Source organism: Megalops cyprinoides, chromosome 4 (assembly GCF_013368585.1).
Source record: "Megalops cyprinoides isolate fMegCyp1 chromosome 4, fMegCyp1.pri, whole genome shotgun sequence".
Classification (NCBI taxonomy): Eukaryota; Metazoa; Chordata; class Actinopteri; order Elopiformes; family Megalopidae; genus Megalops; species Megalops cyprinoides.
In genome coordinates, this window is record NC_050586.1 from 33198209 (window position 1) to 33214418 (window position 16210).

At 41.2% G+C, this 16210-nt stretch overlaps 1 protein-coding gene across 1 annotated transcript in view; it reads left to right on the top strand.

Moving 5' to 3' along the window:
- Positions 1–1037: 1037 nt before the first annotated feature.
- Positions 1038–16210, top strand: part of tmem8b (transmembrane protein 8B) — a 100182-nt gene continuing 85009 nt past the window's right edge. Inside the window, exon 1 of the mRNA XM_036527607.1 lies at positions 1038–1202. Coding sequence (XP_036383500.1) covers positions 1118–1202 — 85 coding nt within the window. The 5' untranslated portion in view covers positions 1038–1117. The remainder of the gene's footprint in view (positions 1203–16210) is intronic.

Below are 16210 nucleotides of genomic sequence, written 5' to 3' on the forward strand. Positions count from 1 at the left end.
GAGTTATGAATATGACTTGGTCACATTATTCTCACTAATAGAATATTATCCGTGTTTAGAAGTGAGTTCAGTTGCATTAACTTCATTTGGAGATATAAGTACAGATCTTATGGGAAATGGTTTAATGGAGTGACATCAAAATAATAAACGCAGGTGAAAACTAGGTCAAAGCAAATGACAAAGTACATCAAAACATGCTGAACAGATCATCATCCTCAAGGTTTAAATATGTCTAATACTCAGAGACACGGGACAGTAGCTGAAGTAATATGCACAAACTAATAGGCAGTAGCTTTTTAAAACATAGTTAACACGAAGGACACTTGGGTGTCAAAAAATTCAGTTCGCGTCTGAACCTACCCTCAAAGTTTACTTTATCGCTTTTTTAGCAATTCACAAGAGGGCGCCATTTCCTTTATACGAGCAGATAGTCTAAAGGCGTTTGATAGACCTACTTTACTGACATTAGTCAGTTAGTTACTAAGAATGCATGTATGCGTGTGAGAGAAAAAGATGCTCTGATTTAGATAACATCTCTCACTATCGGGATAAAGGAATAAAAACAAAGTTCGAGCAAACAAATTTTTATTAGAAGCCTCCTTTTTTACAAATACGATTTCTGGGTAGCAGTAGTATTTGTATGCACGTATTCACACACAATTAAATCATGCATAAGTTTACCCACATACATATACCTATAATTACGGGCATCATTTTATATGCCTGTAGATCAGTTGATTGAAGCTCTTGTTGTAGACATAATCCTGGAGTATATTATTATCTAATGTGTAATTGTCATACTTTTTATTTTACTTTATTTTCTTCTGTCACTCACAGTGAACGCGGAGTACCTCTCGGAGCAAACCTTCCCCCTAAGATCGGAGGCATTCACCGCTGCATCCCTTAATGACGGATGGTACCAGCCTCCAATGAATAAGGTCGAAATGTACAAACCGTCAAATCACAGCAACGCAAGGAGGAGCATTCTCGGAATAGCCAGCTAAATTACGTCATGCGCGAACAGCTGGTCTTCTGCAATAACTGAAAATGTGGAGTAGCATAGTGGTATAAGATCGCGTCCGTGCTCTTTTGGGAGGTAAACGCATAGTTTATCATCATGCGGCGAATGGACGGTTCAGGGCTGGAAGGGGTTCGCTTGCCGCTCCTGTTGATTGTTTACACCTATCTCTGCTCTCTCGGAGGTGAGTCATTAACTGGCGCTGAGGAAGAGATTCCTATCTAGTCTTATTGCAATGGAGCTGTCCATTGTTGTAGTGCTGAAACACTTAGGAAAATCGCGCTTTGATACAGGGAATATCTCCGTACGTCAGGTCTCAAATCTGAGAAGTCAAATTCTTTTCCTTTAATACTCTCTTAGCACAGCTTTCCGTCCATGAAACTAAGACTCATGTGCTCAAACTGATGTTGCTTAAACCTGAATGTTCTTTAATATTTCATTTGTAACTTGCCAATCAGTGGGTTCTGTGCCGGTCAACTCTATAATACTTTTCAAAGCTGAGAATAGTCGTTTCGGTTGAAACAGATTTTAATTTGTGGTACGTGGTATTAAGCTATGCAGCGTTCAGACGTTTACATTTCTTAAGATGACCAGGTGATGATAAGTAAACACTTATAAGGTGTAGCGCGTATTGCTGGTGGTTTCAGAGGCGTGAGATACACACCTCCTTCTCCTTCTCAGGTAACAATCTGTATCGATACAGTCCTTTACTATACGCGTGTATTTATTCTGTATATTTACTGTACATTTGTACTGTGTGCTAGAACTCCATGTCTCCATGGTTCTTCGAATGGTACAGCAGATGCTTGAGATAAACTTTTTTCTTGAAGATTATGGAAACACGTGCGATGTTTTCTTCGTCAAGAACTGAACCATAGAATAAAAATCCCACTCTACTGTGTTCACTAAACAAACTACACATATTGATAAGGCATTATTTACGCCATGCTTGCGCCACGGTAGACTACTGTTCTGTTTTGCGGATAATACAACCATTGCAGATACGCCTCAGTAAGACAACATACACGTAAACAGGAGATCGTACACGTACTGTGCCAAAGTCTAACTGCCTCGCTGTCGGCAGACATACTGTGTGCTAGTTCTTTTTCATTATGTACACGTGCGAAATGGCTGTGGTTTATCTTGAGGTTGGGCTCTATTTGAAGATTAAATCGAGAGAAGATCTGTTATAGATCTCGAATCAAGACAAGCACACGCAGCCGTGCAGAGGCATCTTCTGGCAGCACATCGAGAAGGGATGACGGATAGCGCGTGGTGCGAGCTTTAGATCATAGGTGTCAGACGGACCCATGAACTGGGTCCATGAAATTCAGAGAAAAGAAGCAATTTTCCTAGAACGACAACAGACGGAGGAAAGGCTGTCCGTCGAGGTTCTCAACTAATTTCTCCAATACCTTCAATAAAGTATAGTATAGTATAGTAATAATTCGAAACTCGAAATTTAAAACGAAAATGACGGTGTTGCCGCGGATGATAACGAGGGTGACGGTGATCTATCTACTTTAAACGCTGCTGCCACGACTGCTAAAATTGCCGTCACTACCACTGCTACCAATGCTGCTATTGCAGCTACTTTTTTACTATCGTCATTAATAGTAGCTACTACTACTATTAATGACGATTACTACTATTACTACTAGCCCAACACACCAAAGAGACACCCTTCTAACACTGTTTGTCTTGTTTGGAAACACCGAAACACTGAGAGTTGAAATGACAAATTAGTCTGAAACGTGGAGTGAGACACAGGTGGTCAATGAGGCACAAAATTACTGACACTGTTCTCTCCAGTCTGTGACCTCTCTGATTGAAGGTTAGTTACAAGCCACTGAAAGTCCAGATAATTGGATTGTGTTTCAGACCAGAAGTGAGCAAATGAATAAATGAAAAAAAGTACATTGTTTGCAAATATAGTACATTGTTTATAAATGATGGAATACAAGACTAAAGAATGTATTGTCTTAAAATACATAGGATAATCCATATACACCATAATAAATATGAAGTATGCATAGATTATTACTTACAATTGAGAGTGGTTTTGTTTTAAATATCCGATGTTTATAAATATATAAACCAGATTTGCTTCCACCTCATGGGCCTATGTAGCTGATTTTTTACACAATTCCAATTGACACAATTGCTTTGGTGGCCAACGGTGCACAGCTGCATTGATGATTGATTTCTGCTTATTGTGTTGATTTTGTGTTCATCTGCAATGCACTTCTGTTGGTTGTTTTTGGAAGCTGATCTGTTTCTCTGAGAGAGGTTGTTTTTGGAAGCACATGGAATTTCACCTGGTGGTTCTTGCAATGGTCAGATAGACTGAATGTCCAGACCCCCATTAGAAGGGTCTTTTGAGTGGTTTGCAAAAGACCTCATCTGATAACATGTTCTGTTCAAGGGCTTTACCAATTTTGTGTCCTTACTTCAGCTAGTCAAGAATGGATTTATAAAGCATTGGTCCAGTGGTGAACAGGGTTCATGAAAAGGGTAACATTAGGTTACACCACTGACTCTTAAATCTTCACTTCACCCCCCCCCCCCCCCACCCTAGATCCAGATTCATTTCATTCACGGTTTCTAAAACTAAAACATGAATTTACAGCAGATGAAAGGTTAACAAAGGGCCACACCTCTGCGCCCTGCCCCCAACCCCCCGAAAGCCCCTCACTCCAATGAAATCCCTGCAGTACTCTTGCAGCAAACACAGCACGATTAGATGAGCACCTAATAAATGTCCCACTGGATGCGATGATAAACAAAAGCATGTGCCGACAGACAATGAGCCCCAGGCACACAGGAGCACACGGGGGATTGCCTGTCACTGATCATGTGTTGGTGAACAGCCCAAACACAGAAACCCACTGATCCTTTGAGAATTGTTATTATACATTCATTTGGAGGACACTCTTATCCAGAGCGACTTACAAGCCTGTCAAGGCAAGATACATACAGGGCACATTGTAAGAGCCAGAAGAACGAGGGGATAGGTACAGAATAGCAAGTAACACATCGGTGACAAAACAGCAGAATAAGAACTGTACAGCAGGTGTATGGGCAATGAAACACATAACCCCTCCTGTGATTAACATATAGAAGATTTTTAATTTTTATACAGATTTTTAATGTGACTGTGAGCTGTTCTGTGCTCCTATTTATTTCTCAAATGAGATACGAGAGCATTCAAGCACTCTCATGTAATGTACAGTATATTATTTTATTATGTAGACTTTGAAGTCCTTATTACTCGAATGCATTTCAAAATACAACATTGGCATAGCTCATTAAGTGTTTCAAATGATGTAATGGGATAATGTTATCTAAACTATCCATTTAGCAAACAGCTAAGAAATGTGAAACCACTGAAAAAGAAAAACACCAGGAACAAAGAATGCACTAACTCTTCCAAACCATTCCTCTGAAACAACTCAACTTTCATTTATACGCTAACATACTGTTCTCTGAATGTACTGATAACTTTGTGTTGAAAGATTTTCAAGAATTTGTTAGACAGGTACTGTAAGTACATACTTCACAGTCAAATGGCTGTTTGAGTGAAAAACAGGACACCGGATGAAACAAAGATCAAGTGCTCATGTCACTTGCTTTGTACTTTTTCTTGGCTGTTAACTTTAGTACAGATCCAAATTTACTAAGCCTATGTAAGCGTAACTTCTCTATACTTCTTCAGTCACCATGTCATATCAAAAATTAAATGCAAATCTTTTGCACAAATTGAGCAAGCTTATGAAAACCTTTGAAGTGTAGAAGCAGTCCATTAAAGCATCCTTCATATAATCAGCCATACAGGACCAAACAAATTCCATAAGCTATTGCATTAAAATTTGGAGGAAAGGATATTCTGTCTTTAAAACAATGGGGAGGTTCCAAAGAAGTGCCCTTTCCATACCTCCTCTAACCCAAAGACACATAGCACACACAGAAATCACTTTAATATGAGGCCAGGTTTACTGGTTCCCCATGCTATAATCTTCCAGTCTGTGCTCATAAAAACAGTTCTAATACTGAACTTGAAAAGCAATGGAGTGATCAGTGATAATCCTCTTGCTGCAGGACATTGTGAGTGTCCACAACAACCTGGCTGTATAGTAGCAGAGCAGATAAACCAGCAGGTGCCATCATTCAGTGTCACAAGAAATAAGTCTCTGAGAGGTATGCAAGAACAGTGGGCCTACTTCCTCTTCCAGAATACTACACTGCATCGTGCCTTTAAATGGATTGTTTGCATTTTTCAAGGTTGGGCTTCACCCACAAACTACCACTATGGTGGTAGTGGGATTTGAATTTTATCTATCAAAACAAAAATGGATATTCTGGATCATTGTCTTATCTTCCAGTGAGTTGTCTCGTGTTCATGTGATAGATTATAATAAGGCTGCTGAGGCCCTCTTTCAGACTACTTTGTGTGGGGGCTGGGGGTTCCCAAGAAGCTTGTGATTAGCTGTCTTTTTATTTCCATGTATTTATAACCCAAGGGTAAACTCAGGGTTCAAAGGGAGCAAATGGAAACTGCCAGGATCTGGGATGGCAGTAGTGGCCAGGAGAAGTTACAGCCAAGAGAACTTTTGATTTTTTCTTTTTTCAAAAATCCCAAGACTGGGGTTTTTGGCTTAGTAAGTGAAGTGGAAAATCCCTTTTACTCAGACAGGTGTTGAGAAATTTCACTGAACAGGGTGACAATACGGAATTTATATGACATGGTGTCAGAAAATTGAACTTTTTATAAATCTCAGATGATGATATTTCCATCAGGCATATAAGGCCCCTCTGCAGTGTTCTGCTGTTGTATGAGGGTGCCTTTAATATTAATTAAAAAGCCGTAGATGGAATGTAGCATGATGCTCCCACAGTAAGATTTAATACTTCATTACTTTGTGCAACCTTGATCTGAGTGCCATTTTTTGAATGTGTGTCACTCTGGTCTGATTGATGTGACACTAACACATAATTCAGGATACACTGCACCAAGTTTCAAATTTTGTATTCCCTAGAATGTAATGGAGGGCACCCACTGTGGTCCCCTTGCTTTATGTCAGAAATACAGACAGAAGAAAAATGAGTCCCCAGCAAGGCATCATTTTTTAGTGTTAACACTGCACCTCTGTATGAACACTGTCAAAAGGTGTGAGAAGCACCAAGAACTCCTCCCCCTTCTCAACATACACAAACAAGAGGCTTCCAACACAAAATGGACACAAATTAAATTAGTTATGGCAGCTGTGGTAGATCTCATTTAATGAGTGAACAGTGGTAGCTTTATGCCCAAGTGATTTCCCCAACAAATTCCATTTTTAAACAAAATTATTGTCCTTGATTTGCACCACTGGCTCTGACATCTTGGACTTTAATTTTTGTCAGCTCTTTAATTTCTGCACTCATCCTCTTCAAATTCCCAAATGTTGGCTTCATATTAAAAAAAAAAAAAACACTCACTTACTCACTCACTTACACTATGGATAGCCATACGTGCTTCAAGTAAATAATACACAGCTGGATAAAGCTGACACAGTTTTACCATGCCTTGGCATTTACCATACAGATGTAATCAGCCTGTGAAAGCTGGTTAGGAGTCTGTCTTTCCTGATGACATGGATGGATTCAAAGTGCTGAGAAAAAACATTTTACGCACTATTGAGGTAAACACAATCTGAAGTGCCAAAGACACACAGCTAGGGATGTGTACACATCTAAGCTTAGGAAACTTGCATAAAAAACTTGTTTTAAGTCAGGACATTGATAAAGCAGAGGGTGGGGGATCTGTAACCTTACAATTAATCAAAGTACAGGACTCATTACTTAAATACTTCGAAGGATGAGCCAACTTTGGGGAGGCTGTGGTTCTCCAAGCACGCGGATTTAAATTGGAAAAAAATAGTTTAATATGCAAATTTAGGTGCTGTGAAACATAGAAATGAACATTTCCCTTATTTTTTGCTGATCATACAATTTTCAACAATTTAAATCAATGTGGCATGTAAAAGGTACATCAGCAATGATGTTTGGGTGATCAGAACAATAAGCATCTACAGTGCCTTATGATGCAGGATCAAAAATAAAGGAACTCATAAAAATACAGGAAAAACTAACAATAACAATAATAACAATATAATATAATGCCATAAGGTAGCACTGTGTGGATCTGAGCACAGAAAATTTACATTTGCTTGGGCAAGCCTCAACTTGTGCTATGTCACAACAGCACTTTAACCTTCTTCAAATTGAAAAAAGAAAGGTCATTTGTTTCCCTGTGATATTATTAACTTTTTTTTATTACGGACAAAACTTAATTTCAGCCTGGAGGGGAAACTGCTTGCCCCTGCTTGATTAGGGATGTTAATATGACAAATATGAAAATATGCCGTCAAACAATGTCTTCATTTCAGATGAATGGACATCATGCTCTTTTCACCCATACAATTATTCTTGGACTGATGTGATCCACATCAGATTCAGACCATGCAAGATATTTCAGCTATTTGTTCCACGATTTCCTCATTTATAATATCAACAATGGTGAATTCTGTATTTTGTTGTCTGATAACCAAAAAGATTAATTTAAAAATTTTCAATTATCTAAGCCAGGGATGAAATGGCCACGGTGGCAGAAAAATATTACACTGTGACTGAAACATGTTTACCCTCTCTCTCCTTATGCAGGACAGAGCCTACTGGTGCACATATTCTGAACTGTCCACTTAAACAGCTAATTCCTAATAATGGCAACACAGATAAAGGACTTTGCTCTAGGGGAGAGCAGGGATGCTGAACCATAAACATCAGGTGCAGAATCCAGCATCTTAATTTACACAATGGCTGCTACTCCCCCCCCCCCCCCCCCCCCCCCCCCACCACACACACACACACACACACACACAGACAAACCCTTCCCCCGCAAACAGCACTGACATTGTGTACATTGTGTACCTGTGACTTGTCTGAGAAGCTGCGGCATAGCTATTATTATTATTTCAATTAATTGATTCGGAAGATGTTTTTATGCACAGTGACTGACAAAATTAATATGACAGGATGTGTTAAATAAATCACCACAAAGTGCAAAGCAATATTAGCATAAGTAAAGAAACACCAGAGTCACAGCAAATGGGCATTAAGGTGTAAATGAGCTCAAACACCAAAAACCACAACAGTGGAGGCATACTGTCTATCAGACATCCTTAATAATAACATAACTGTGTTATATTAGACTGAATGTAGAGTTTAGCATTAACCTATAAATACAACATTAAATGGTGCCAAACAATGGTTCATATTTAAGAGCGGCAATAACTGACATTTTGCTGCCATGCATGTTGTGATGTAAAACTTTGAGGGGACAAGGAGAAAAAAAGTAGTTTATTAAAAATCTAACAGTGTATATAAATTTATGGCACTAGCCCCACAAAACTGTCTCAATAATTTCACAGTTGCTGCACCATCTTACTAACCCCAGGAAGGAGAGAGCTATAGTACATTATTAATATGTCTCTCTGTACTATTAACTTTGTTTTTTTTTGGCAAACTGAACACATTTCGACTTGGCTCTTTAACTGCGGCGTTGAAAGCCTGATTCTTAATTGGTCAAAATGGTGGGTTCTGGTGATGAAGCAGGTTGAGCTTTCATCACACAGTGTGAAACACAATCAGGGCTTTCACCTCAGAGGGCAGTGGCCCCCTGCTGAACATGCAAGAGTAGCATAGTTTTATGTGATATCTGATCAGACACTTGAATGCTCGACCCCTGGTAGCTATGCTGGAAAGATAAAGACTATAAAGCCCATAAAGACTGTGCAAGGTGAGCACTTCGGAGTCCCATCTGTAAACATGTCTGCAAACCCCAACCACCGCTACGGACTCTCTCAACAAGCATCTTCCTTTTTTCAATGTGAAAGAGTTTCATTAGCATAACTGTAGTTGTGCTAAATGTTAGCAGATATGAGTATGACTTTAATAGTTTATGTGCTACATTGTCTAAAGAAAGACAGATGACAAAACGGGATTGTAAACATGCTCTGGGTGCCACGTTTTGACAGGATTTTGCGCTCTCTCTTCTGATCAATTGTTTTGGGAACAGAGACCTTGTAAATCGGAAGCAATTTTTGTTTGTTTGCCATTTTCTCTGCCACATTGATTCATTTAGAGTTACTTAAAAGCAACGCTCAGTTAAAAGCTTCTAAATTGGCTGCTGTTTCTCATTGGCAGCTTTAGACTGAATCGAGGACACACTGACAAATGGGCAAAGAATAAAGGTTTTCATCTGACCTCTTCATTGTGACTTTGGCTTTTATGCTCTGGTCTTGCTGTTGGAAAGGTATGAGATTTTGGTTTGTTGTTCCCAGCCAGAGAGCATGGTGAAAAGGCTCAGAGGCCCATGGTTTGAAGAGAACTTGGCGCATCCATTCTCTTGCACTTTCAATTCATAATCACATTCACATCCATATGCATATTAATATTTATGCTCCCATGGACACACTGGAGTGTGCTGTCTTCTTTCGATCAAGGTTGCTTAGCATTCCCACTGTTGGGTGGTTCTCTTCCTGGATGGTCTCTTGTGACCATTGTGAAATGGTTATTATTCATTAAATGTCACAGTTATATGGCTGCATGAATATAGTTACTTTGAATGGGCAGGGGATTGACAGGTGTATCCTTCTGACACCTATTCTTTTCCACAACATTGAAACTTGCGCCGTAGTTAGTATGTATGAATATAAATTGTGCGCTCAGTATTCATCTATGAATTGTCTCCATGGATCCGATGAAGCCGTAGCGCTCAGCCTAAAATATTTTGCTGACAGATGTTTTATGCAGGAGTGTGTAGATTCATTTTTCTCTCATTAATATTACTTTGTGTTCATGAAAAGAGGTATCCCCTGTACATTTCCACAACCGAGAGTGTCTTTGAACCAGCAAAACATTTTTCTGTATTATCTGAAGGTAATGCATCGATCCATCGATCATCCTCTGCCATTGTGATGTCATTTCCCCCCACTGAGGGATTGATGTTTGGTAGCAAAGGATTTTGAGTGCCTACAGTAGTTCACAGGAACCCAACTAAGTGTCATAATCAGTGGATTGATGAGTATCAGGAGAGATCTAGATCATTTAGAATTCTGATCCCAACTGTAAAGTTTTTCAGCCACAGTCGCTGAAATATGGTGGCGATGAAAACAGTGGCATGGATTGACCGATCGGTGCTGTGCCCCCAAGAATACTGAAAGGCAAACACGCGCAGTGTGGTTCATCTTCTGTCAGAGACAGTGCTCAGCATTAGTCAGCGCAGTGAGGGGGGTTTGGAGTCAATACCAGTGTCCTGAAACTCCTCAGGGTGGAGGAATCTGGATGCAGGGAGGCAGGCCCACGTGTGCAGCCCGATAAACAGCACCTGGAGCCAGCCGCGCTGGCTCCTGTGAGAACTTCCACGGACAATATTTGTTCGCGGGAGGCTGGGGAGCGGGGCGCGCCTCACGGAGCCGACAGCTGCTTCGCCCGCGGTCATGCGGAACGGCGCCCGAGCCGCCGAGCCCCGCTGGAGCCGCTCAGGCCTGACAAACCAAGCGGCGGCACAGCGAGTGAGGTGGGAGGCGTCACCCGCCATCCGTCATCACTCCCATTACCGCTAATTGCCGCAAAGGCTCCGGAAAGAAGGTCCGCTCGCGGTGAGGGATGTAACGAGGTGCCGCGGAGGCGCTGCGGAGCCCTGTCGTAACTCAGGCATGCGGCGGGGACGGTCCATCTTGGTTTTTGTCCGCCGACGCGCGGTTATGACTTTGTTATGCTTCCCAGGGCCGCTGGGAACGGGTGCAGCGGCCGTGTTTATTCATTAACATCATGTGCGTTTTCTCGCCGGATGTGGCGGCTCGCCCCTTTCCCCGACGTGCTTTATTACCAAGAGAGGGGAGAACGAGGAGGCCAAACGCACCCCCCGTGCATTTTGTAAAGGTGTTTGAGGAGAAATCGAGATAAGCGCTTCAACCATGTGGCCTGTTGAAGAGAGCGTTAATAGATTTTAGATTATAGATTTTTCAAATCAGCCACGATGAACTATGCGGATATGGTGCTTTTACTACCTTTTCCCCCAAAGGAGCCGTGGGAGTCTGCTTCAATGACAACCATGGCTGCAATTACTGCTATGCTTTGAGAAACAGAACTTCCAAGGTGCTGTTAATTAACTCACCAATCACTGCTGTGCACTGTGCTATCTCTGTATGGAGTTGATTGTAGTGCTTAAAATAATATCTCCCTTTAGGGCCTAGGCACTGGGTTTTAAGTTCTTTATCGCTTCTTTATTGTTAAATGTGTTTGGCAGGTGGGCTTATCCTGGGGGAAGCACAGGGCAGCAGCAATGTGGTGCAGTGGTAGGGAGTGGTAAGGACTTGTGGTGCAGATGTTGCTGGCTTGATTCTCCAGTCGGGCACTGCTCTTGTATCCCCTGTTGAGGTGCTTGACCTGAATTGCCTAAGCAAAAAAAAAAAAAAAAAAAATCCAGCGGTATAAATGGATGACATGCGAAAATTGAAAGCTGTGCAAGACATTCTAGATAAGAGGGTCTGCTAAGCTAATGTAATCCAGGGTGATGTGCACAGAAATATACGAAACATGCACAGACCTCGGCGCAGTACAAAACGCAATTTTCAATTGAATATCAAGTTGCATCTGCTGAAAATGAAGGCCTTTGCTGACTGATTCCAGGTCTGTTGCCCCCCAAAAGGACGTTCACGGTGCAGTCCGCTCTCTGCGTTTGAGGCAATAAGCACAAAGGTCAAGTTTTAAGCATTGTGCAAATGCAGCAAGCGCATCGAGCATGGTAATGCGCTTTGGTGATTGATTCAGGTGGAAATTGCTTTATGAATGTGTATCGTTCCGCTCCCCTCCTAGCTGTCTGCTTTACAAGACTAAACTTCTGATTTTCACCGTACTTTCATACCTACGAGGTGATTTGTTTGTGCTGTTTACAATCCTGTTTTGATCCCGTAAATGATTTGTAAGCCCTTTACAAGCCAAGGGAGGGAGCGCAGAAGGAACTTCAGAGAACTTCCCTTAGGATGCACACCTGCGCATAGCTGGGTGGAGAGCAGCACAGTCTCTTCAGAGGGTTTGACAAATTGCAAGACTTCATTCCATAATTACATCTTTTGTTTTAATACTGAACGGGTGTGTTTGATAGAAGTAAATCCGATTTGGTGTTCATTAAAGTAATTTTCATTGTTCCCTATTTTCCCATTATTTCCCCTTATATGTCATCTGTATGAATTTTTTGGTTCCACATTATGAAATTCTTCTATAGATGTGTATTGTGCTAGCCATGTATTGTGTGGTATGTATGAATATGTATTGAACTAATTTGAAAGTTAGTTACTTCCACTATTCATAGTGACCACTTTCAGGTTGGTTGGATTCATTTTTTTTTATTCAAGTGAGTGACAGTGATCAGTTGCTTTTGCTTGTCACTCTTACTGGACAAGGTGGCCAGAAACCTTGGTGTAAAACATGAAGCCCAGTGTACTGTAAGTCATTTAATTTCAAAGCACAGCAAAATTCCCCAGCACTGTGGCGGTTTCTGTATGGTAGCTTTTGTGTGAGAATTGCAAATAGACAAAATGTGGGCAGCAAGAATAATAGGTTATGAATGCTTGTGGGAGATGCTCTGACCTCAGCACAAATTCATGCAGGTTGGTGTGCTTGTCCATACCTGCCACACACACACACACACACACATACATGCAAACATAAATGTATGAAATTCATGCATGTATGCACATACACATACTCACACAGACACATACAGGCCAATATGCGTCCACATGGCACACATGCACGCACACACAGACACATGCTCTCTTACACACAGACACACGCTTGCACACACAGACAAACACACACACACACACACACACACACGCACACACACGCTGCACTCACAAAGCTTGCACCTACCCGCTGATGAAGCTGTACAGTATCTGTTTTTAAGCATCTCTTTAAAGAATTGTCTTGATTTTAATTTTTTTGACAAAACGCTCTGCAGTGAGCGCCCCAGATCCCAAAGCAATACATCAGAACAAAGCAGATGTGAGCCGGCTGGCGGCCCCGCTCTCCTCCGTGGGCATGCTCCCATCACACGCCATCGGTACCAGACATTAAAGCATACCCCCCTGTGCTTCACACTTCATTCCAGACTTCCATTCCCGTTCCTGCGGACATTAATATTAAAGCCGCCAACGTCCGTCTTCTTTATTAGAGGTCCTCTCTTACTGAAGGCTGAACTCTCTATCCCCACAGCAGCGGCGCACCTGAAATTGGCTCTCAGTCTTTGCCGCAGGTTCTGTCAGGTGCAATATGTGGAATGACACCTGCAAGGCTTCATTTGGGCAGGAGCTAATACACTGGCGAGCATTTCTTTTGCCTCCGAAGGCTGCGATCATTAGATATTTCAGCCGGCCTTCGCACGCCTTCTTGGGCACGTCTGACATCGCGACAAACCCTTTTCACCTTGTTTTTCAATAACGAGTGTGTAATACGTGCGGATTCAGAAGCAGGCGGCTGTGTCATGTCTTATAATTTTAACAAGGAAGGGGCCTCCTTGAAATCAGTTTCAAAAGCTTGCTTGCTATGGGAAGGAATGGGGGGCGGTGGGTAAAGCTACACGCTCTGAGTCATAGGGATATAGGTTCTAGTCCTGTTGGTTCCTCCAGCACAGGAACTCTATTGCTGTAATAAAATAATATAATAACATTCTGACCTCCAATTCTATTTAAAATTAAACAGGACATCCCCTGATAGTTAACCACAGGCCACAGTTTAAGGGCCTCTAATATTTGCCTGTCCTTTTGGAGGCTGTATAACCGTGTGGGGATGTTATTGTAAAGCTTTGACGGATCTCCAGCAGGAAGAGTAACGATTTCTGAAGCTTGATTGAAAGGAAACGAATGATAACTAAAAGCGGGGGTCCCGCTCGGTAGCCTAATTGCGTTTCGGAAACGTCATTAATGCTTAATGACCCGCTCCGCAGCCTAATAAAACCCTCAGCCGTGCCCAGTGGGGATGCTTTTAATTAGATTACTTTTTCAAAAATAGGCGCTCTCCTGTCCTTCATTATCCTTCATTGGATCTGGCACTCCTCTGCTTTTGATGCATCTGCCTCTTAAAGGACCCTTTCCCCTGCTCTGATGCTCACGTGGTGTTCAGAGTGTTTGCATGCTTACCGTAAAACTTCCAATAATAGCCGAGTCTCCAACAAATGCAGGTCTCTTATAATCGCCGGTATGCAAGACCCTTTCAGTGAAATAAACGCCTGCCTCAAATAAACGCCGGGGAATATTATATTTATTTTATCGTGACTATAAAACGAAAGAGCAGTGGGTTAAAATGCTTAGAGCAGTCCTATTTATTTTTTTGAGGCTAAAAAAACGAAATAACACAAAAAAGTAATTTTTTACATTAGGCTAAATGAGGTTGTTTTAGTGAATTCAGTTTGCCTTATGCGTGTTCATCTGTTCACGAATTACATTAAACATAAACGAACAAAACAACCTGTCTTTCGGAACATGGCAGCCTAAATTCACAGTGATACTGCTATTCTTACAGACTGTGCTCTCCCATCATAGGTTGCAATGACAATGTTTAACTTACTTTATTAGTGATTCCTGTTTGAGTTGCTACCAAAGAGCGCTGTATAATGTTTGTTAAGTAGGCTACTTGGGGGAAAAAAATGGTGAATTTTCCTGGTCAGTTCAACTACCAATAACTTTCAGAAGCCTGAAGGCTTTAGGTGAAATAAACGCAGGTCTCTTATCGCTGAGTCTTCAATAAACGCTGGTAAAGTTAAGTAATTAAAGCAAATAAATGCCACTGCATTTATTGGAAGTTTTACGGGTATGTCTGTACCATTTATATATCAGCTCAGACTGGATAGTTCTGTCCAGAGGAATGAATTAGCGTGATCACTCTACCTGCTTGTCTTAAAGCAAATTGTCAACATGTTCTCTGGCCTATGGCGACTGGCTGAAAGCCATACATGTGTCGATCATTATATATTATATTGCAGCAGCTTAAGGGATATTGCTATTCAGAGTGCATAACTTACAGTTTTTACATGTTATCCATTTATACACCCAGATAATAAATGAGGTAATTCAATGTTCAGTACGTTGCCTGAGGGCACATCGGCAGTGCTGCACTAGGGAAACAAACCGATAGCCTTTAGGTTACAGGGCCATGCTGCTGCCAGTCAAAGAGAGCTTCTCTCTCTGGCATTTGAAGGAGCCAGAGACTTTCAAGTAAAACTATGAGGTGACCTTGGAGCTGGGAAACTTGAACAAAAGCTGTTTTTGGTGACAGATTGATGACACAAGACTTCATTAAGATATACAGCCTGGGTGTTAAACTCACCATGCCATAAACTTTATTTACAGAGCACTTGCTTAATATCCATCATAAATGGCAAATCAAATTTCCCCTTCTTTTTTTTTTACACCAGCTAGCAGAACACTTAAAGAATGAACTTCAGATCAGCTTTTTGTGGAGGCATTTTCTGAGTGACGGATTACATTTTAACTTTAAAATTAAATGTAGGCACTGCTGATTTTAGTTTGCGTGATTTCGGGTAGTTCTACCATCCTTTGAGGACAAAGGATATTATATCAACCCAGCATTTTTGGACAGGAAGATAAGCTGTGGATCCAGCGTGTTCATAATGCATGGGGTAGAAGGAAATTGTGTTTACCTCAGTGATCCTGTTTCAGTACTCTGAGATGAAATACAGCTGTTGTCCCTTGTCTCATTTTTTTGGGACCTGGTTGGGGGAGGTGAAATGTTGTCTACAGCACACACGCATGGGGATTTGTTTACTGTATAAGAACTACAATATACAATGAGTGCTATATCATGTTTCCAGTAAGTGTGTCTTCATAGGCCTGGCTCTCATTTACAGATTCCAAAGCTTTTATTCATTTATTCATTCATTCACTCACTCACTACATTAATGAGTGATTTTTGCCTTAAGCTCTTCTCATTACAGACAACAGAAGAGCATTTAAGGGCCAACGTAGTGCTTAAGGTTCCATAAAGTTGAGGTATTTATTTTTTTAAAATATTTCTTTGTTTTTCTGATATTTCAATGATGTGATGTGAAAAGTTATTTCTGTACATGTT